At 44.6% G+C, this 22,361-nt stretch overlaps 2 protein-coding genes and 1 long non-coding RNA gene across 3 annotated transcripts; all 3 read right to left on the reverse strand.

Annotated features, from left to right (window-relative positions):
* Positions 1-299: 299 nt before the first annotated feature.
* Positions 300-728, reverse strand: LOC124700703 (thioredoxin-like protein YLS8). Its single transcript, XM_047232790.1, has one exon. It carries the CDS (start codon positions 726-728, stop codon positions 300-302), a length of 429 nt encoding a protein of 142 aa, XP_047088746.1.
* A 3,138-nt stretch (positions 729-3,866) lies between these two features.
* On the reverse strand, positions 3,867-7,697 carry LOC124704425 (malate dehydrogenase, glyoxysomal-like). Its single transcript, XM_047236680.1, has 9 exons — positions 7,608-7,697; positions 7,314-7,535; positions 6,202-6,516; positions 5,975-6,064; positions 5,782-5,865; positions 4,671-4,706; positions 4,504-4,593; positions 4,320-4,414; positions 3,867-4,208 (listed from the first exon to the last, which is right to left on the reverse strand). The coding sequence occupies exons 1-9, from the start codon at positions 7,680-7,682 to the stop codon at positions 4,136-4,138; spliced, it is 1,080 nt and encodes a 359-aa protein (XP_047092636.1). The 5' UTR covers positions 7,683-7,697; the 3' UTR covers positions 3,867-4,135.
* A 5,631-nt stretch (positions 7,698-13,328) lies between these two features.
* LOC124700704 lies at positions 13,329-15,737 on the reverse strand. Its single transcript, XR_007001805.1, has 4 exons — positions 15,667-15,737; positions 15,515-15,580; positions 15,265-15,337; positions 13,329-13,721 (listed from the first exon to the last, which is right to left on the reverse strand). It is a non-coding gene; the product is annotated as an uncharacterized LOC124700704 (long non-coding RNA).
* Between the last annotated feature and the right edge of the window lie 6,624 nt (positions 15,738-22,361).

Raw genomic sequence — 22,361 nt, forward strand, 5'->3', positions numbered from 1 at the left:
AGGTTGTTATTTTCAATGTAGTTTGGTTTGGTTGTTCACATATCTAAGTAGTATTAATAAATATAATACTAATTTGTCTCATTTTTTCTAGAATGTTGACTAATTCAGAATGGAGGAGTATTTACAGAACCATGCGTACGTACATATGCACTCCTTCATTTCATTGTTGGAGAACTACATGTCTGAGTACTTGGAGAACTACATGTCTGAGTACTTGGAGAACTACATGTCTGAGTACTGGCAGTAACCTATAGCAGACCAGACCTTACACATGAACATCCAGACAGAAACACCTTAATTCAGTAACGATATCTGGTGGAGTAATCCTTGGGAGCAGTCACCAGACCACGACCCTTACGAGCTCCTCGGTAGGCAGTCTCCACGATGTCAACAAAGTCCCGCTTGTCTCTCATCGCCCAGTTGATCTTGTTGTTGTTCCCCGTCCCGAGATCGACCATGAGGCGCTTGTTGCGGAAGAAGAACATGACCGTCGACGGGTCGTACAGCTCGTACAGGGCGTTGAAGTCGGGAACCTCGGCGGTGTCGACGACGTAGATCACCGCGAAGTTCTTTATCGTCTCGGCCACCCCGGCCAGCACCTCGTCCATCACCATGCAGGCCTCGTCCCAGTCGTGGCCGAAGCGGATCACGACGAGGCGCTCCTCCTCGGCGACGATGGCCCGGTCCACCGCCCATCCGGAGCGCAGGTGCGGCAGCAGGTACGACATCGATCTTCTCCGCCTCGCCTCGCCTAGCTCGTCGCCGACGATCGATATCGCTTCTCCTCCCTCGATCGGCGCCTGATTCGTGATACCCTCAGGTCGATCGGAACACTCGTTGCCAAGTGCCGTTCTTTTCTTCGTTTTCTCAATAATATGTTCAAGTTCTAGCTACACGTCCTGTGCATATATATGCACGGGCAGCCGACCAAAGAGGCAAAGACCACCCAAACCGACTCGTACAAGACTTTCTGGCTGACACGGACTCAAGTCAAGTCGAAACGGAGCGACGGCACCATAGCCATCCGATCGATCTAATCATCGACGGACGCGGTGGAAATTTTAAAATTGCCGCTGGATCGTGTATTCAAGTCCCTTTTTTAGTCTTTTGTGTGAGCCGGTGACAGAACTCGGCAACTTTGAGGATTATTTGAAAATTTAGTATAAATATTAGAGATATCTTTAATGTAGTAGGGGGGCCATGCCCCATACCCTGGAGAAACTCTGCAACACAAACCAAAGGGCTCTTGGTGTCGTGATGCCCTAGGGGCCCCGAAATCAGTGAACCAGTCTTGGTCATACTTGTGGAAAGGTGGCGGGAATGTGCACTCTGGACCCATGTTTCGTGGACGAGAGCGGAGGTTGTACAGTATGGCGGTGTTTCAAGTGCTTAGATCAGAGGTTGGTAAAAGGTCAGCGACTCTGCATCAACCCCTGGCCTGCTGACTATATTAAAAAAAAGGCCTCAATCTTTGAATCGATTGATGAATACATCTTTTTGTTACCGAGTGCGGAGTGTACATAGTTTTTTTCGTGAAAAAACAAAAGCTTCCTTTCGATGTATTAACAGAACAAACATAGTTACAACTTACAAGGCTAAGAAAAGGTTGAAACACCCACCACTCAAACCAGTGCTACAACTAAAGGATGTTAGGCGCAAGTTACAACAGGCACCGCCAAATAAAACACGGCTTAGATGCCAACCACACAAGCACAAGGGAACCATAACCCGCTAAATCCCCCAACGGGATAGAGTGAATCAAATTCCGCAAAGGAGGACATAACTGGGTTGCTACTACTTCGGAGAGTCGACAAGGTTGCGGACTGCATGTCTCACCTCAAATCCACCAACCACCGTTGCCGCCCTAAATAAAGGACCACCCTAAAATGACACATTCCATGTCTATCGCAACATGAGCCCACAATCGTCAGCCTAAAACCATTGAGTGCCTCAATACATCCAAGATGTCGCAACACGGGATCCTCCACCGTCCGTTACCCATGCCACCCAAAGAAACCATGCTAGTACATCACCGGTGCACATAGGATGTCGGATAGATCGAAGACGAGTGTCACAGGCTCGCACTCCATCCGCGAGGCGAAACTCGAAGAACAGCGGATCCAAGAAGGTATCAACCTTAATAGTGTCACCCGTGTCGAATTCGGCTCCAAAGACCAGATATGGATTTCCACACGGAGGATTAAAACCACAAGTGTACTTGGGATCCTTGATTATGCCGTCAAGAGGAAACGCCGTGTGTGGACGTCATCGTCATCGGCATCGACAGGGTCAGGCAAAGCAATAGGCCGGACCACAACAACCACCATGCACACCAGGGTGGCAACACATCACAAACACATCCGCAAAATCCTAGCACCACCAAAAAGATATGCTAGCTCTGGAACTTGTTTATCCCCCATCTGTCAATGGATGAATGGAGGCCACCACGCGCTGCGCATCAAAATCTTTATAGAAGGACAACTTAGAAATTTTGGACCCCAAAAATTTGGGGCTATGTGCGGCCGCACAGGCCGCACTCCTGCGGGCCTGGGCTTGATGCACGGCTAACCAAGCTGGCCTCCTGAAAACCCTATGGCCTCCACACTCTTTCAAGCCGCCACGATACCTCGCGCATTTGGCAAAGCCACACCCCTCGCTTGGCACACACCCAATCCATGTCATGGTTCGCCCGATCTGGAAGATGTATACTACAATAGTTTCTGTTACTGAACTCCCAGCAGCAAAGATTGGACACGTTCAGGTGGAAGCTATGATGCAAAGCGCACGCGCTGACGCTGACGAACCACCAGCCCCAATAATTTACTGGATGCAGCACTACCAATAGCACCTCGAGGAAAGCAGATGCAAGGAATGCTACAAATGGTGAGACTGAAAAGAATCTGCAGCATTTTTCAACCTAAAGATGTCTTCGCAACAGAAAAGAAGCCAACTCACCTTCTCTTCTTTTTGGATGCAAATATGCAATCATGTAGTAGTACTGTACATGGGTGCCGGGCTCTTCTTTCCTTGGTCAGTCTGGACCATCTTCAACTATTATGATCTGACATTGTAACCATTCTAAATTGTTTGAGCTTATAAGAAATGCCGAAATGATCAGGGAAGGGGTGAATGTTTGGGGTTTGAGCTCCATCCCTATGGCTCCATGCCCCCATGCCGTGCGCGAAACGGATTTAATGAGGTGTGGGTGCGAATTACAGTAACTGCATATATGGGTGTGAATGTGCGAGTATGGCGGAGGATCGGCACTCAGCAGATCAAAGTGTTGGAAGACCGGAGCAGACTGCTGACTCATGTGGTGTTGTAGCCTTGTAGAGTGCTAGTATCACCGTGCCACAACGTTTTTTTTTTTTTTTTGAGATGACCGTGCCACAACGTTACATACACAGACACGCACACTGGGTAGCATTTTAGAGTTCAGAGCATACAAAGGGAGTTTTCCAGTTTTCCTCGGAGTTGGGTGAGCAATATTCAGAATATATCTTTCAACACTGTCCGAGTGAGGCTAATCGAGTGGTGCATGAACTAGCTAGATTTGCTTATGAAACAAAGGAGAGTTTTTTTTTATGGGATGGTGATCCACCTGGGTTCATCCACCCTTTTATTTTGCGTGATGTAACTAACTCTTCTGTCAATGAAATAAAACGCCATAGAGGCTTTCCCTTTCAAAAAAAGGGGGGGGGGGAGTTTTCCAGTTTTCCTGCTCGGAGTTGGGCCAAATTGGGTGCAAGCCTATATCGCCTGATCATTACCCAATGTGCATGTCGGGCGACGGCCCACCAGCCCGACCACGTGTTCTTTCGTCCAGTGGCACATATATGCAGCGACGTCGAAGCCAGACGCGCATATGCAGATACAGCATATGTAATTCTGTAACAGCTCCACATACAGTCCAGCCATTGATGACAGGATGTTCTTGTCTAGTACTCCGTAGATGGTTTATTCCATGATGGGGGGAAAAAAGGCTTCGTGCAGCTAAAGGGTGTTTAACCTTTTGACTATTGTCTTACAGGCAGGAGAGATTTTACACGTATATAGGAGCACTATATCACACTCTTTCTTTAGTCTTTGCGTCATCTATGTATAGGTCGGGGTATCCATCCATTCATATGATCTCTCACTTGTTCATGAACGCCACACCCTTCTGGATGCTCTCGCTCAGCTCCTTCTTCGCCTTCTCCAGGCCAGCTCTGCAAGCAAGCAGACGTTAGGCAAAGCAATTACTTGGGGAAAGAGAGCCATTTCTAAAGATTCGCAGGAAACTGCGTGTGGAAGCGACTAATTGAGTAGAGCAAAGGTACCTCTCGAAGTCATTCAGTGGCCCAAGGGGGAGGATCTCCTCCGCTCCGCCGCGGCCTAACCTCACTTTTGTTGCGAAGAACGGCAGCTCTGTCACCTATAATGCAAGACAAAAGGAAACTGACCATAAGATTCTGCGTTTGAATGCTGTGAAGAACTATTGAGTATTTGTGTAGCTAATGATACCTCAGATGCAACATATGAACATTCCACAATGCCAGCATCACCACGCATTCCACGCAAGCATGCGTCCGCGAATTTTGCAGCAGCAAAAGCCTGAGGTGTTTCTTTCAATGTTAGTGTTGAGTATTTGATTGAGGTGCGAATCATGCAAAGTAGGCAGCATAACCTACCATTGACAAAGTTGCAGAGCCTGCTCCAGCCTTTGCCTGAGTCACGAGTGAAAAGAAGATATGAGCTCAAATGGGAAAAGAAAGAAAAAAAAATCCGGAACTGTCAGAGTCTCACGTATAGAGGACTACAAGGATATGAAACTAATTCTACTGATAATACATGATTAGTTGATTATGTGCTACAGAAATTTTCATTGTGCTTAAAGGGCATGTCTTTCATTTCATATTTATCCACACACAGTCTGATGTCATCTGTCTTAACTTTTTTCCCTGAGAATTCCTGGCAACCTGGCTTACTAACTTAGAAACTTTCAGAACCTATTGAAAACTTGAATGAACATTATTATTTCCTGATTAATTCACTGCCCCAGTTCCAAAAAAAAAAAATCGCCACATCAAAGGGATGGAAATACAGCTAATACCCAAAGCACAACCACGGCTGGTCACTGCCGGTCTTTAAGCAACGCTAGTTCAGAAAGACAACCATGGCTGGTCACTGCCAGTCTTTAAGAATCTGTAGTTCAGCAAACATATTGAGATGCGATTCTGGACTTTGTGCATGCCTACTTCGACAAGTGTTAGGTTTGAAACAATCCATCTGTAGGAGTGGAACTTGACCAAGATGTTGCTTTTAAATGTATACATGCATGGTACTATTTAGCAGTACGATTGGTTGGCCAAATTTCTTAGGCCTTTTGTTTTGTCCTGCCTTTTTCAATGATGAACTGAAAAGCAAAGGCTTTTTGAATTTTCTCAACAAAAAAAAATCTTTCATTTGGGCTGCAATCTGAGCTGGAGAACCCTGCTTGTGTACTTATCCACTGTTTTGGGCTTTCGATTAAATGCCCTGCGGAGTGCCTTTCCTTTAAAACAAGTGCAAGGTACCATTGAAGAATGGGTTCGCACCAAAATATTTAAGGACAAAACAACATCATTACCGAAGGATTTGTGAATTAGATGCGCTTTCGATTTGTCTAGTATCTGACATATATCAGTCACAAATGCATAGCCAGAATATGAAAATATATCAAATGAAGCTTCGCCGATAAGGAAAGGAAAAAAACAGCATTGAATGTTAGCTTTAGTCTACTAACTGTAAACAGTATCATACCTCAACAACTTCGGTACCGCCATTCTGTATGCGGTTAGTCAAATAGCTGATTTCATCTGGAGTGAATGAGCACGGGGGGCTGACCTGCGGAGCGATTGGTTACAAGTTAGCAATTTCTACTCACTGAAGCTAGAGAATTTTTCCTAATGGTCAATATTAAAATTTTCAGTGTGACGGCATCAGCATATGATACCTGGGACAGGAGGGGCAATATAGTGATCCCCGCATGCCCGCCAACAACCGGAACACTGACTTCTCTAGGATCAACTCCAAGCACTTCAGCCTGCAAAAAGCAGCAAAGACGAAAAGTGAATCACCAAGAGTCATCAAAGATGAGAAGTTACACAATCCTATAGTATGCAAGTATGTAAAAGCTGTTTCAGGAACACACTGAAGATAAAATTTCCTTAGGGTACATACCACAAAGGTGTTAGCCCTCGCTACATCAAGAGTTGTCACTCCAAGGAGACGTTTGGGACAGTAAGTTCCAGCCCTCTTGAAAACTTCCGCCGCAATGGGGACGGTTGAGTTCACAGGGTTGCTGATCAAATTCACAATTGCATTAGGACAGCTCTTGGCAACGCCCTCACAGATTGATCGGACAATCCCAGCATTTTTGTTGAACAAATCATCCCTTGTCATTCCTGGTTTTCTTGGGAGGCCAGCAGGGATGATGACAAGATCCATTCCTGTAAGCGCTGCCTCAAGCTGTTGCTGCCCAATGAAGCCACGCACCTGAAAGGAATGTTTTTCACAGTTAATTGTTGCAGCAAAATCGGGAGGCGGAGCCAGGACAAATCACTAATCTATTTATTCGAGCCATCTGAGATTACTGGCTGCAAATATTCGCTGCACCTTCACATAAAAACTTGAGAGATAATAACTTTACGTTATCTTTTTTCCCTTCAACTTGCAGCAAATTTATATTTCCTTAAAACGCTTCCTGTTGTATCTTTCAGAGTCTCAACAGTCAATAAGAAAATAATTTCTCATTTTCCATATAAGAACTGAATAAAAAGGCAAGACGATGTCAAGGTTTCAAAGACATTTTTGGAACTTCAAGTGAAGTATAGTATGTAAAAAAAGGTGTTCTCTCAAAAGTAAGAGGTTCCTTTTTAACATAAGACGAGCTGTTATCAAGGCTTCAGATATTTCAGGAACTCCAGACATCTCAAATTTCTGGTGCACCATGAACATCAGATGATTAGGAAAGGCCATTATTTAACAGTTCCAGGCTACTGAACCTGCAATCATGCCCGCAATCGGTCACAGTTTAGGTAGGGAGCGTGTGAAACGGTTAAGAATAAGAATCCCCCATCAGAATCAGATGTCATCGCAAGTGGCTGTAACAACATCAGAACACACCACCTAGAATTAGAAAGCTAACAAGGCAAGCCACCAACCAAATCAAATTCCTGCTCACTACGGTATCCTGATTCCTGAGTTCCTGACATCAGTAGCTCATAATATCTGTCGTCGCTGGTGCATCACGATCGATGACAGTAGGCAGCAGGTAGGTTAGTCTTACTTACCACGGCGCTGGTGTCCATGTGGCTGACGTCGGCGGTGACCCCGGGCGTGTTGACGACGTCGTAGAGGTGGAGCACGGAGACGAGCGGGTTCATCTTCATGAGCAGGGACAGCGACTGGCCGATCCCGCCCGCCGCGCCCACCACCGCCACCTTGAACCCCGGCGCGCCGCCCTTGGCGCGGCACGGCACGGGCCGCAGACCGGACGCTGCTCCCTCCTCCATCTGCAGGCACAGGATCGGTCACATCTCACGCGGTCAGGATTGATTGAGGGAGGGAGCAGGCGGCAGGCGCACCTGGGGGCGTGAGGGGTTGAGGTGCGCGGCGACGCGGGCGATGCGGTGCGACGGGGAGCTGGCGTCGGGGTGCATGGCGGCGGAGCTCGGCGACGGAGACGAAGCGAGGATCTGGGTAGCGGGGGTTTATGGGTGAGGGAATGGTGTGTGGGGGGGAGTTGAGTGGGGATTTTGGAGGGTTGCGGGGCGCGTTATCCGGTGGGCTGTGGCGCGGAGGAGGCGGAGGAATCGGGAGGCGGTGGTGGCGCGCCCGTCCCGGGGAAGCTCATCTCTTTTCTCCGCCACTGCTACTTGCTAACGCTGCCGCCGTCGCCATCACCGGCCGCCGTGGTGGATCGGCTCGAGGCGCGGCACGGTGAGATTTTGGCGGATGCGCCGTGTGGTCGTATCACAGAGTGGCTGTGTGTGGCCAATTGACCAGGCCTTCATACGCTGGCGCCGCACCGCGCCCTCCTCCTGCACGAATTCCCACCAGCGTCGTGCTACTCCGCCCCCAATCTCTTCGCTATGGCTAACCCTAGCTTCGCGGCTCGGGCTCGCCGACGGGGCTCCAACATCCGCCACTCGCCTGCGCCACCTTGCCATATACGCCTCCACCATTCCTACCAACACGCCTCCTAGGCACGCCCCGATATTCGATCGGCCTGCTGGCGTTGCTCCCTGCATCGGCTTGGGCTAAAGGCGTTGCTCCCCGCACCAGCGCATCCTGCTGCACCCTCGACGCCCCTGATCTCCTCTCCGTAGACCTTGCCCTATGGTACTCTTACTTCACCACGAAGCCCTCTCCTTCAACCTTGAGCCCCAGATCAACCATATTGCTTCGGCCTCCCCTGGTTGTTGTCTGTGCTGCCTCGGATGTGCAGTGGTGTGGTGTTGCTGTTGGCCTGGGCTAGCGGTGGCCTTCCGCCTGGGGACTTCCGCGACGACACCTTCGTCACCGACAACATCCATTTGGGCTGGCACATCAAGGGCCTCTGCACCGGCCAGAAGACTTTCTGCCATATATGCAAAGAGTAAGTTGGTTGTTCATTTGCAATTTAGCTGGGCGTGCACCAGGTGCTCGTTGAATTGTTTTCAGGGTCATGATAGTCTGGATTTACCTACAAAAATTGCACACTTGGTTTAGATGATTTGGTGATCTTTCATACCTTTTTTGTTCTTATGTTATGGCCATCTTGAGATGCTTAAACTAGGAAGTCAGGATGCAGGTGCACTTGTCCGCGGCATCTGCATCCGCCACTACATGTTTAGCGGTGTCTGTGCCTGTGAGATAGTCTGTCCGCGGAGACCCGGCGGTCATACAGCTAGCTTGTACAGACATGCATATCTAGATTAAGCATTAGAAGTCATTGCACAAAGAAGCACCACCGTGCGAGAGCCTAACCACCTCAAGCACACCACAATGAGGCTTCAAACTAGGAGCACACAAAGGCACAAAGCCGCCGACGTCGCTTCTCATAGAGGGAAATGTGGCCAGGCGCTGCCGACGGCCCGGCGCTACTCATGGGAAGGACAAGACAAAGCCACCGTTGTCGCGCTGGTCGGCGAAGCGCTGGCCAGTGTTTTGGTGGTGCGAGGCTGCGAATCGTTGTATTGCCAGTCTGCGAGGAGCTTCTCTCGTTAGTGTACTAAACAGCCCTAGCAGGATAGGGAGGACGTGTCCGCTATGTCTGTTTATTTTCTATTGTCTGTCCGCTCTGTTGTTTAGGAGTTTAGAGCGGCGTAGACTTATCTCCTCGCGGACGTCCGCGTCCAGCTGCATCCATACTAGGAAGATGCATAACCATGATATTTTTGATGCAGAGAAATAAATGTGCCTAATGCTTATATGATGGAGCGACCCCAACCTCATACCCTCAAGTAAGTTTTTTACTGGTCATTTTTATCAAATTTTGTTTTGCTGCCGTATCCATGTTATCTTTCACTTCGGTAGAGTTGCTAGTCACTTCTGTTAAGTTGATTACCCCTGGTAATTAAGTTGATCATAACCTCAAGTAAGTTGTTTACTGCTCATTTTTATCAAGCGTCGAGCTTCGCAAATCCCCCACCCAGTTGTCCTTTGTTTCACTTTTTGTTTATATGTACGTTTGTTTCATTTTCGTTTTCAACATGGAATTTCTTGTTCGTATGCTGGAGAAGACAGCCTGACAGTGAATGTCAGCATTGGGATGTCAGCCATTTTTCTCTAGATGCATTGCTATGCAGTCGAGCATAGTTTCAGTTGGAATACTAGGTGTTTTGTTGGCAGTAGATAGTGCGGCACCTAGGGATATGGTCTCATGGAACGTGCAGAAGTTTTTTGTTTGCACCCAAGGCAATGCTCTTACAGAGTGCGCGTAGTTTGGAATGATCGACGCCTGCCGGTAGGTTGGTGCGACGCACGTAACGCGGGCAGCACTTTAACTTAGTTTAGTTGGCTACTTAATCAAACTTATTTTATTATTATTTCCTACTTAAGTTTATTTTCCAACATTTACATTAAGGTGCAGTGTGTTCAATATAGCTAAGTTTGGTACTGGAATCTACCATAGTTGTATTTGTAGTAAGTTGTATTATAATTTCCATTTAGTTGTTTGACCAACATGCCTAAGTTGGTTACTGAATTCATATTAGTTACTTTTCTTTCATCATGCCTTAGTTGTCTTTAACTGCTAGTTAAGCTATGTTTTTTTAGCACCATCGTTAAGTTTTGCATTCTCATTCCATGAAGTTGGTTTCTAAACATGGTTAAGTTGGTTATTGAAACTAACATAGTTGCTACTCTGTCAGCGTGCCTTAGCTTTCTTTTATCCGTTAGTTAAGCTATTTCTGCAGCACCATCATTAAGTTTGGCATCTTGGTTTACACTAAGTTGCAGTGTTCAATATAGCTAAGTTGGGTACTGGAATCCACCATAGTTGTATTTCCAGTAAATTGTATAATGATTTCCATTTAGTTGTTTGACCAGCATGGCTAAGTAAGTTTCTGTTTTTGTTCAGTATGCTTAAGTTGTGCACAGAAACTAACCAAGTTGTATTTTTGTCAGTATGATTTTAGTTCGTGTTTTTATCTTCTAAGTTGTATACTCATCCCTCATAGTTGTTTTGTTGAACTTTCTTAAGTTGTTGCCGAAATAAACTAAGTTGCTTTTTGTATGCTATTAGTTAAGTTCTTTCTATCAGCTGGGCTAACATGTGTTCAAACATCTTAAATCTGAGTTACAAGCCTATGTCCTGATGGAGTACATGCTTTTTGGTTATACAAGCAATGCCTTCACGATTTGAATAATGATTTTTTATTAGGAAAGGTTGTTTACATTATATAGGCTTTTAAGCATATCTCTTATTAAGTTTTTGTGTGTACATATTTGAACTAGGATTTCTACTATCTCACAAGGTGACCATCATTAGCCAATTGCTTTTCATTTGTATGACAAGGCGATCAGCAAAATGACATGTCTTCTCTTTGGTATATGTTTTGCAGGCAACAACAATCAACATTGGACATCCAGTCGTCGTTACTAACCCCACTGTAGCTGCACCCTGGACTAACGGCTGTAGCTATTGTAGTCACACTTGGGGTTTCTATATGCAACTGAGTTTGTTTCCAAAAAGTTTCTCTTTGTTGCATGAACTTGGGTTTCATGTTTATCGAAGTTGATGCAGGTTTGCTATATGTTGTATGGACACGAGGACTTCTGAATCTAACTTAGTTGCTATAAGGATTGTTCTTGTTTATATCTAAGTTGTTTCAATTTTGTTCTTTGTTGCATATAACTGGGATCTATGAATCCAACTAAGTTCCTGCCGGGGTGGTTGCTATTGCATCGTACACCTGGAAATTCTGATATGGTTCCAGTCCTTGTGAGGTGATCCAGCATGCTTGTATTTTTTTTCTTGTGTTTTACATGTTCTAGGAATGGAGCCTGGTTGGCCCTCGCGAGCTAGAGCTGGTGATCCAGCACGCTGATATTTTTTCCTTGCGTTTTACATATTTAAGGATGAAGTCTGGTTGGCAGCCGGTCCAACCGCGGGGAATTAGCGCAGGTGCCCCGGCCTGGGACACGCATATACCATGCGTCCTGAATTCTTTTTTTTGGGCTGAGTGCTAGATTGGCCAAAACAGCACCCGGGTGCTCGGTCAAACAAATGGGCATCCGGATGCTACCTAGCCGCTCCCTTCTTTTTTTGAGAAATTTACCGCGCATCCATTAGAACATCTCCAACTGATGATATTAAAACGTTGCTAGTCTTTGACATCAGTTAGGCTAGTCATAGTGGGAAGTAACTTAGACTAGTAACATAACATATGTTACTAGTCTAAGTTACTACCTCCATAGTGGGTAGTAACTTATATGTGGTGTCATGCATTGTGTTATTTACTATGGGGTAGACTCAACTTATCTTGGACTGTGTGATGTTATGGTAACATAGTTAGTTACCACATCACTCTCTTTCTTCATTCATTGGCATGTCATGTCACGAAAATACCTTGGGTTGTGTGATGTTACTAGCTATGTTACTCCCACTATGAGCAGTCTTAGGACTTTTGTTTAACTAGTACAGATGCTCGTGCGTTGCCACGGACGTTCAAAATTTTATTTCTCAGTATACGTAGTATAATTCATGACTCACTACGAGAACTCAAAACAAATTAGAGATATCATGTAATACGAAATGATAACACCGAACACAATAATAAGATAACATTATTGCGCATTTGCATGGTTCCAAGTTCTAGACCTTTTTGTTACTCTTCCGCGGTAAGTCCCACAACTGTACTCTAGGCCATCATAACTGTCAACTCAACAACCTCTTCTTTTGAATGTATTATTGTCTCACAAAATATAGGTGCTGCAAACACAGATATAACTGAAAGAATACTTCTCTGATTAGTCCAAACAATACTTTCATATTTATAAATATCTGAAGACAACCCTAGATTGTAGCCTTCTATGTCAAACATATAAAAGGAGCTTAGAAAATCTTCAATAATGGCTGGGGTAAAAAAAACACCGTCCAGCGGTGGCGCAGATACTAATTTTTCAGTAACAGGTAGTTTAATGTCCGTGTGTTGCCACAATCCCTCAATTTCTTTGTGCTACAAAAGAGATATCAGCATAGTATTTCAAAAACAATTAAATTCTACTTTTTAAAAAGTATTATTTGATAATAAGGTATAATTCAGTATCATATGCATAGAAAGTAACGACACATCTAGTTATTTCATTCTCAAGTTCAGTGCTGCTAGTATAATTCAATAAATATACCGCTAAAAATAATGGTTGTCTAAGTTATGTGGGAAAATGAGGAAATGATTGAAATGGTCCCTTTTCAGTGGAAAATATAAATAAACTATAAGCTAGTATCTGGGTGAAGTTATATTTTATCTAAAAAAATGCTAGTCCTCTTCGTGAACTAAAAGGTAGTGTCGTATTGGCAGGATAATTTTTCTAGCATGGTCATAAAATGGTCATGCCCATTTCTAGAACTAAATTCAAATTAATGGACATGATATTTTTTGCAAGGTGAAACTAATCACACGGATGTAAAGTTTTAATGGTAAAAAAACAAAGCATTTATTCATTAGGTATGTAAAGCTGGTCGATGCCGCCTATAAAAAAAATAATATTGTAACAACCACAAGTATATTATAGTACCTAGGTGGTGGAATTTGTATGTACATTCTACGAAAATTTAGTGAAGGTATAATAACATTGTACAATCTCAGGAGGTGCAAGTATTTGATTGAAACTTGAATTTATTGCATCAAAACTCATATTTACAGCACAAGTTACTATCACACGGTCTCATTATGTACAAACTCAAGAGTAGTAGCTAACTTGTAAATTATCTCGAGTAATATGTGGAGAAAACCTCACTTCAACTCTATCCCCATACTTGAGCTTGGCCTGGGGTAACATAAGTTCTTTATTGACTAAAACCATCTTCCATCCATGCCCATTCGTAAACCAGCGCAATCGGCCATGCTCCCATACGGTCAGTAGACAATGTTCAGCACAAAAATTGATACAAACATATAAAGAGAAGACGAAAGTGAAGCACCATAATAGCATGGTTCTAAGGGTTGCAGCTACTCCACAAGTGTCTTTTCATTGAACATCATCTCATGAAACTGAAAGTAGGTGGAACATAATGGAACATTACAATAAATATGTGTTTGCACAGTATATATCCACATAGTATCATCTTGCGCCAATTCAAAGTTCAACAAAGAGATATCATAATTGGTACGACTTGGCGCGAAAAAGGAAATAGAAATATGAAGTTAGAAAAAACGTATCCCCGTTAAGGAGCTTAGATAAGACCATTGAACTGCCAAAGAGAAAATTCAACCTTTCCATATAATAGAAGGGTGCAAACAAAGACTTTGCTCTACCCTACGATATATATAAGCAACAAAATACCAGATCAAGATTAAAACAAAGGTCATGATGAGAACCATTATAGTGCACCATCCAAAAAAACGTAGTGATGTTTTGTCTATGGAGGTTCAGACTAATAGGACCGATCAGACAATCCAAGGCATGACCAAATAGCAAACCAGATTAGGAGTATACCCAGCATGAAGAGCACCTCGGGTAAGGAACACTAAAATAGCAAGTAGGTCAAGCAACAGACAACATAACTGCTATAGGACCTCACACGACATTAGAACCTCACACACAACCTCTTCTTATATGTATGGTAGAATGAGGGTATGAGCATCTCCACGTAAAACTGTTAGAAATAAAATGTTACAATATCATGATGAATTGTGTAGCTATTGCTATGATATCATGTAGATATTATGACAACATGTGCGCACCATGGCAAATTATTGTCAAAACACGAAATTAATTATCCAACTGTGTTTGGTGTTTGTGTAATCCGTACAGGATATCAAGTTCAATAATACAAAAATGGCATATCATATGTTATTATTTTGCTTTACCACTTAATTAGTGTGTTCTTTATACTGGGAAAACTAAGATACATCAGATTGCCCGAAAAATTGCAAAGTCTTGTCACTGAGAAACAATGAATCTCTATAAGCTGTAGTAGTGTTTAAGAGCATCAGAGTGAGACTGCCAAGAACATAATCTCTTATTTACGAAAAAACCTCGAAGAAACATGAATGCCCTTGAGCCGAGGATCTAAAAAATGATTTTTTTTCTTATATATATCGTAGGCCAATTCCACCTCTGCAGTTGCCATATGAAACATTATGAAACAAATTGAAAAATGAAGCATCATGAGTAGAAAAGGTACAATATTCAAGTGTCAAACAAATTAAGCCATGATCTAAAGCGTGACAGATTTAGATTCACGAAACAATGCAGTACATGACATTTAAGTGTAACAAACATCTTCCAGGACCTACGTGTAAGCTGGAAAAAGTTAAAAAGAGAAACAAAAAATGGAAACACTAAGGAGAAAATTACTAAACACAAAAGGAAAAGGAGAAAATTACTAAACACAAAAGGAGAAGGAGAAAAGTTTATCTTCAGACCCAAAAAATTAGTCATGTGTCAATAATCATGGTGCAACATTACAGTGTAGTTGCTTCTGGTACTTATTAGTCTCTAAAGAAGGTACATGTTCTCAATAATCAATTTGACAATATGAGTAAATCTCAATCATCTTAGTCAAGCATAGAGAAGTAATTCAATGTATACCTGTGACAATATGAGTATATATTCTTCTTTGACATGTGTTCCAAAATATTCTTCTCTGAAATCGAAGAGTTTTCTGCAATAAATTGTAGGCCCTTAGGATGCTTGAACAAAATACAATTAGAGCTGCAACACTCATATCGACGGAATTAGAACATGATGAATAGACAAATTAGAACCACATATACATCTATCATTGCCTAAATAGTGGGAATATCACAACAGTAGGTTTGTCCCAGCCTTTTGGGAATACCTAAATGAAGTGATGTACTTCCTCCAATAGAAAAGTTGAGGTTCAAGTAGGCCTAAAGTTATGTACCTACACAAAATAAATCAGCTCAGTTCCATGTTTTTCTAATACCTCTTTCACATGCCTGGTTAGCAGGGAACCATCGCCAGAGGAACCTGTGTCATGCCTCGCCACCGCGGCCAGAGGCAGCAGGGAGGGGAAGACCTACTCCCCAGCTCGTTACCGTAGCTCCTCCGGTGACAAAAACCCGTCATAAGTATCGCCCATGCTCGCGCGTGCTTCTTCTTCTCTCTGGAGAATAAGAAGGTACATGGATTCAGACTTCCCTATATTTCAGAAACTTGATCATTATTGCAGAAACGTTGCAATTTCTCTGAAAATAAATTGTCAAGTGAACAAGCTACAGGAATTTTGATCATCATTTGTGTTCAACATTTGTCTAGGATTACTGACATAGGTATCCCCAATGGGCCTGCCAAAGATGGTACCCGGGGTTTACTGAAGGCCCACGAGTTGAAGTATATGAAGTTCGGAAGCCCAGTTAGTATTAAGGAAAGTTAGAGTTGTATTAGGAAATATAGACTTGTAACTTTGCGGGTTGAACTCAGAGAGTCTCCCGGAATCTGTAATCTTGTGTAATACGGTACCCTCGGCTCCGTCTCCTATATAAGGGGGAGTCGAGGGACAAAGAGAGGATCGAATCCATTGTGAACAGAACCCTAGTTTTTAATCGTCGAGTACTTTTCGGCTGAAACCTTCGAGATCTACTTGCCCTCTACTTCCAACTAAACCCTAGTCTACAATACGTAGGCATTGACTAATTAATCCCTTGTCAATTGGCGTCGTCTGTGGGAATTAGAGGTGACAAGGAGCTGATCTCGATGGCACGTTCAGGATCGTCGACTTCGTCGGTAGCAAGCAACGCGATGGATAGAGGTAAACGGATCGAAACTGATCTAGTTGATTTTGTTCCTCACCCACCCTCCCGTTTGGCTGCATATGCGCATCTGGAGGAGCCCATGGAGATGATGTTCGGAAAGTTCCACTTTCGTGTCGAGAAGGAAGGATCGTATCGTCTCGAAATTCCGATCTCATCGGGATTATCAGTGGTTGATCCCGATTTTTCGGATTCAACGTCATCAATCGAGCCAGGCGACGAGGTGATTTCGCCGCCACGCTTCATCAACACTATGGCTAGCGAAAAACTTGCCAAGATCTTTGGCGGCATATCCTTCGAGTCGTCTGCGGACTCTGATATAAGAAGCGACTCAGATAGCGTCGACAGTTTCAACTTCATCGACAGATCCATTGTTGTTGGGAAGGTCTTCACCGATCTAAACGATGGTGTCACCAATCCCGAAAAATATCAAAATCTGAAATACCATCAAATATATGCAATTGGAGATACAAGCCGAGCAGAGCCGGAGACATCAGAGGCTTTCGACGATGTGGGAAACCCATATGTCGATCCTGCTGATCTTAGGCGAGGTTTAGGCACTAAATATGTCGGGCCTACACCGCGTTTAAGGGTTCAACTTCCACAAGCAGCGTGGGATAGAGCCGCAAGAGCTATGGATGGTACAGAACCAATGACTACAACTGCTACGGCGGAAGAATTGCAAGCATACCAATACAGACTCGCCCGCGTTGGAAGAGAATTAGAAAAACAGACAGCTGACCTGAATAGAAGAAGGGAGGCGGCTTCCGCATCAAGCAGGCGAAGGGCGGAGTTAAGCCGACAATCTGGAACTTCGGGAGATAGCCACAGAGAAGCTCGAAACAGAGCAAGATCTCGGCTGTAAAACATACCTGAGGCTGACAGAGAAAATTTAGTTCAAAACCTGGACATGTCTTTTATGTCAATAGACACGAGGGGGAATATTATTCCTAAAACACCAGAAGTTGGGTACATGGCGACGCAAGCTTTCATCCTTGCATCCAGGCCACCTCCTGGAGATTCAAGAGAAGCATTGTATAACATGGCCATGGCAGGAGTTGGAGCCATGGGAACAGCATTCGTAACTACACCTCCCGAAGGATCTGCAAGGCAAAATAGTCCGTGACCTACTGTAGCAGTTTAAGATCTCCCGAGAGCGAGTGGGGCAATAGATGCAGCGACTCAGGCAAGGGTGGATAGAGCGCGACAGGACAAAAGGGAACGTCGGCATTCACCAGAAGTCGATGAAGAAGATATGTGTGGACTTCCGTGCTTTACGAGACAAGTCCGAAAAACACGAGTCCCGTCAGGATTTAAGCTACCCTATAATTTCAAAAAATTCGATGGTTTACAAGATCCTGAGGATTGGCTAGTTGATTATCTCGAGACGATGAAGCTGATAGGTGGAACCAGAGCAACAGCCATGCAGAGCATCCAAGTACACTTGAGTGGAGCCGCACGATCATGGATAAAGAAGTTGCCTCCGGGGTCCATCGACAGTTGGGACAGTTTCAAGGACATCTTTGTGAAGAATTTCCGATCCACATGCAAAAAACCCGCATCAGTAGAAGAGTTGAGGGCTTGCAGGCAGAAGTATGATGAATCAATGAGAAAATACATCCAGAGGTGGAATATTATCAAAAATTCGGTGACGTGGGCATTACCCTTCGGGTAACCGACATTGCCCTATCATGTACAGTCTAGTTGGATGCCCATGAAGGCACTTGAAGGCAAAGCGGGCCACTTGGATGGCGCACCAGAAGGTTCCTTGGCGGGCAAGACAAGGAAGGAGCCGAACAAGGAAAGTTTGGATTTAGATCTACTGTAAATTTAGTCGTACTCGGTTAGACCTCTTGAGACCTGGCCCCCTATATAAAGGCCAGGAGAGGGGCTACCGAGGGACACAATCAATCTTAGCAATCATAGCCACCAGAAGTCTAGAGCTAGGTCGCCGCAGACACTTAGCCTCTCGACGAGATCTCAGCCGAACCTTTCGGCACCCCATTGTAACCCATTATTATCATAATCAGGATCAGACAGGCAGGACGTAAGGGTTTTACCTCATCGAGGGCCCCGAACCTGGGTAAATCGCTCTCCTCGCTTGTCTGTGAACCGATGTCTCGTATCAGCTTACAGGATTCCATCAACCCTAAGCCCCAATCGGAGGGCATTGCCGGGGAGTACCCTCGACAATTGGCGCCGTCTGTGGGAAACCTGTCGGCACAAGATCGGTCATCGGCAGATCGAGTCATGTCATCAGCAGCTTCATCGACACCATCATCGCCAATTCTGGGAAGCCTGATTTGATTCGGCTCCTATGAATTCACCCCGCACAGCGACTCGTCTCGCTCGACCTTTTCTGATCTACAAGGGAACATGGAGATGACCTTCGGCAGCGTCCACTACAACGTCAACTCGGAAGGAGTCCTTCGACTGCTGGAACCGCTCGCCTCCAGATCGATAGGTCCAAGCATGTCGTCATCAATCGACCTTTCGGCTGGTCTGACGAACTCAACGAACTCACCCGCGCCATCGACTCCTCGTTCGACGTCTCCCATGTCGGTTGGATCTGACAATTCCACATCTTCGGAGGTGACCTCGTACTACTGCTTGAACTGCGATACCAGGCACGGGTTAGGATCAAGCGACACGCCGTTCATCTGCAATGCCCAGTACTCCTCGGGAGAGGACAGTGTCGATAGCATCGTCCAAGGCACCACCCGAAGAACGGCACACCACCAGGTTTATGTCGCCAACAACACGGGAAACGCAAGGAACAGGGAAGACGAATATCACACCCCCCGCTCCAGCAGACGAGCAAGTTTTGCAAACAGTGCCAGTAACAATAACAGCGATTACACCATCGCAGAGGAGGAGTGGGCAGCAGCCAAGGCAGCCGTACTTAACAACACACCGCTCCCCGCAGGAACCTCGGTTGGAACCCTCAACGCTTATCGCTCTATATTGGAGAAAAACCGGGAGCGCCTGTCAAAAGAACAAGCCACCCTCGAGAGACGCCTATCTGCTGCAGACCAATCTAGTGAACGACGGAGAGGCTCGCGAGGAAGCGCCTCTCGAAGCACTCAAGGGGCAGGCAAGCACCGATCAAGGTTATCCAGACTCTCGAAGGATGACGCCAGAGAAATAACGTCGAATTTGACCAAGTCTTTTATGACCACGGACACCGCAGGCATGCCACGGCCAAAAACCGTCGCAGGAGCAACCGCCAATCTCGCAGCATACGTCATCAATCAGCGCCCTGAAGGTTCTATGGCCCAAGCTCACCGAGGTGCCCTAGAAAGTCTCGCAATATTGGGAGACAACCTGGTCCCGCGGAAGAAAAAGACCACGTTACAGGCCAGTGATATGTCTCAAACGTATCTATAATTTCTTATGTTCCATGCTACTTTTATGATGATACTCACATGTTTTATACACATTTTATGTCATTATTATGCATTTTCCGGCACTAACCTATTGACGAGATGCCGAAGAGCCAGTTGTTGTTTTCTGCTGTTTTTGGTTTCAGAAATCCTACAAAGGAAATATTCTCGGAATTGGACGAAATCAACGCCCAGTGTCTTATTTTTCCACGAAGCTTCCAGAAGACTGAGGGAGAAACGAAGTGGGGCCACGGGGCACCGCCACACTAGGGCCGCGTGGCCTAAGGGGGGCCTGCGCCGCCCTACTGTGTGGGGCCCCTGTCATCCCTCCGACTCCGCCCTTCCGCCTACTTAAAGCCTTCGTCGCGAATACCCCTGTACCGAGAGCCACGATACGGAAAACCTTCCAGAGACGCCGCCGCCGCCAATCCCATCTCGGGGGATTCAGGAGATCGCCTCTGGTACCCTGCCGGAGAGGGGAATCATCTCCCGGAGGGCTCTTCATCGCCATGATCGCCTTCGGATCGATGTGTGAGTAGTTCACCCCTGGACTATGGATCCATAGCAGTAGCTAGATGGTTGTCTTCTCCTCATTGTGCTATCATGTTAGATTTTGTGAGCTGCCTATCATGATCAAGATCATCTATTTGTAATGCTACATGTTGTGTTTGTTGGGATCCGATGAATATTGAATACTATGTCAAGTTGATTATCAATCTATCATATATGTTGTTTATGTTCTTGCATGCTCTCCGTTGCTAGTAGAGGCTCTGGCCAAGTTGATACTTGTGACTCCAAGGGGGAGTATTTATGCTCGATAGTGGGTTCATGCCTCCATTGAATCTGGGACAGTGACAGAAAGTTCTAAGGTTGTGGATGTGTTGTTGCCACTAGGGATAAAACATCAATGCTTTGTCTAAGGATATTTGTGTTGATTACATTACGCACCATACTTAATGCAATTGTGAAAGATCGAGATGTCGCCTAGAGGGGGGGTGAATAGGCAATTACAAACTCTTGCGGATTTGTCTTGTAAGAATGCGGAATTAAACTATCGTTTAGTTTACAAGCACAAACCCTAAATATGCTAAGCTCAACTAAGTGTAACAATAGCAACTAGAGCTAAGCAAGATAGGCACAAGATATATGTAGCACAAGTGATAGCAAGATGATTTTTAGATGATTTTAGAGAGGGAGTCTCCCACCGTCAAGAAACGGTAAAGACGTCCAAACTTGAAAACGCAATAGAAGATGCATGCGGATTCCGTTTTCGATGAACTTGGGCTTGTTGTAAAGCTAGCAACAAGCTCAAGAACCTCACACAGAGAAACACCAAGAAGCAATAAGGATATGCAAATTATGCAAAGGATTGAGATCCCTAAGACGATGTGATCAAGTTACTCAACCGAAAGCCCCTCTTAATAGTGCGGCTATCTATCCTATAATCCGGTCTCCCAACATCCACCTTGAGACCGGTAAAAGGAAAACCTAGCAAGGCCATACCTTTGCCTTGCGCATCCCGCTTGATCTTGATGATAACTCTACAAGCTTCACTCAAGCCGGAATGCCTCACTTGACCAATGTTGCTTCGTGAAGACTCACAAATGCTCCCCCATACACTATGATGGGAAAGCTCCATTGATGCACATCTTCACATGTTCATTATCACCAAATGGACGGCAAGCTTCAAGCATGTGATTCACTCAAGATGCTCATCTTGAACTTGCCCAACTCAACCTTGTATCTTCTCATACTCACATAAGATAGAGCATGGCTAATATTGAGTTCCACATAAGAACTCCATCTTCGTTTCTTCTTATTGATCATATCACATATATATCTTCATACCGATGATCTTGATGCCAATACACAAGGTATACCTTTATCTTCATGGCATCCATACTTGAATCCAACACATGGAGAACAAGTAGTACCTATGGAATATTCCTTCATATAAACTCAATGAAAACATTAGTCCATAGGGGTTGTCATTAATTACCAAAACCACACATAGGGGCAATATACCCTTACAAATTGTCTGTTGTTTGCAACTTAATACTGGAAGGGGTTCGGATGATAACCTGAAGGTGGACTTTTTGGGCATAGATGCATGCTGGATAGCGGTCTATGTACTTTGTCGTAATGCCCTGATTAAATCTCATAGTACTCATCATGATATATGTATGTGCATTGTTATGCCTTCTTTATTTGTCAATTGCCCAACTGTAATTTGTGAAGGAGATATGCCCTAGAGGCAATAATAAAGTGGTTATTATTTATATCTCTATGTTTATGATAAATGTTTATATATCATGCTATAATTGTATTAACCGAAACATTAGTACATGTGTGATATGTAGACAACAAGGAGTCCCTAGTATGCCTCTTAAACTAGCTTGTTGATTAATGGATGATTAGTTTCATAATCATGAACATTGGATGTTATTAATAACAAGGTTATATCATTATATGAATGATGTAATGGACACACCCAATTAAGCGTAGCATAAGATCTCATCATTAAGTTATT

This window comes from Lolium rigidum, chromosome 3 (assembly GCF_022539505.1).
Source record: "Lolium rigidum isolate FL_2022 chromosome 3, APGP_CSIRO_Lrig_0.1, whole genome shotgun sequence".
In the NCBI taxonomy this organism is placed as follows: Eukaryota; Viridiplantae; Streptophyta; class Magnoliopsida; order Poales; family Poaceae; genus Lolium; species Lolium rigidum.

What these genes read in the sequence shown, in the direction of transcription:
- LOC124700703 (XM_047232790.1), bottom strand. Translation starts at nt 728, where the DNA reads ATGTCGTACCTGCTGCCGCACCTGCGCTCCGGATGGGCGGTGGACCGG.
- LOC124704425 (XM_047236680.1), bottom strand. Translation starts at nt 7,682, where the DNA reads ATGCACCCCGACGCCAGCTCCCCGTCGCACCGCATCGCCCGCGTCGCC. An exon ending in ACATGGACACCAGCGCCGTG is followed by an intron (nt 6,517 to 7,313) that starts GTAAGTAAGACT and finishes CATTCCTTTCAG; the next exon opens with GTGCGTGGCTTCATTGGGCA. An exon ending in GTTCATATGTTGCATCTGAG is followed by an intron (nt 4,415 to 4,503) that starts GTATCATTAGCT and finishes CTTGCATTATAG; the next exon opens with GTGACAGAGCTGCCGTTCTT.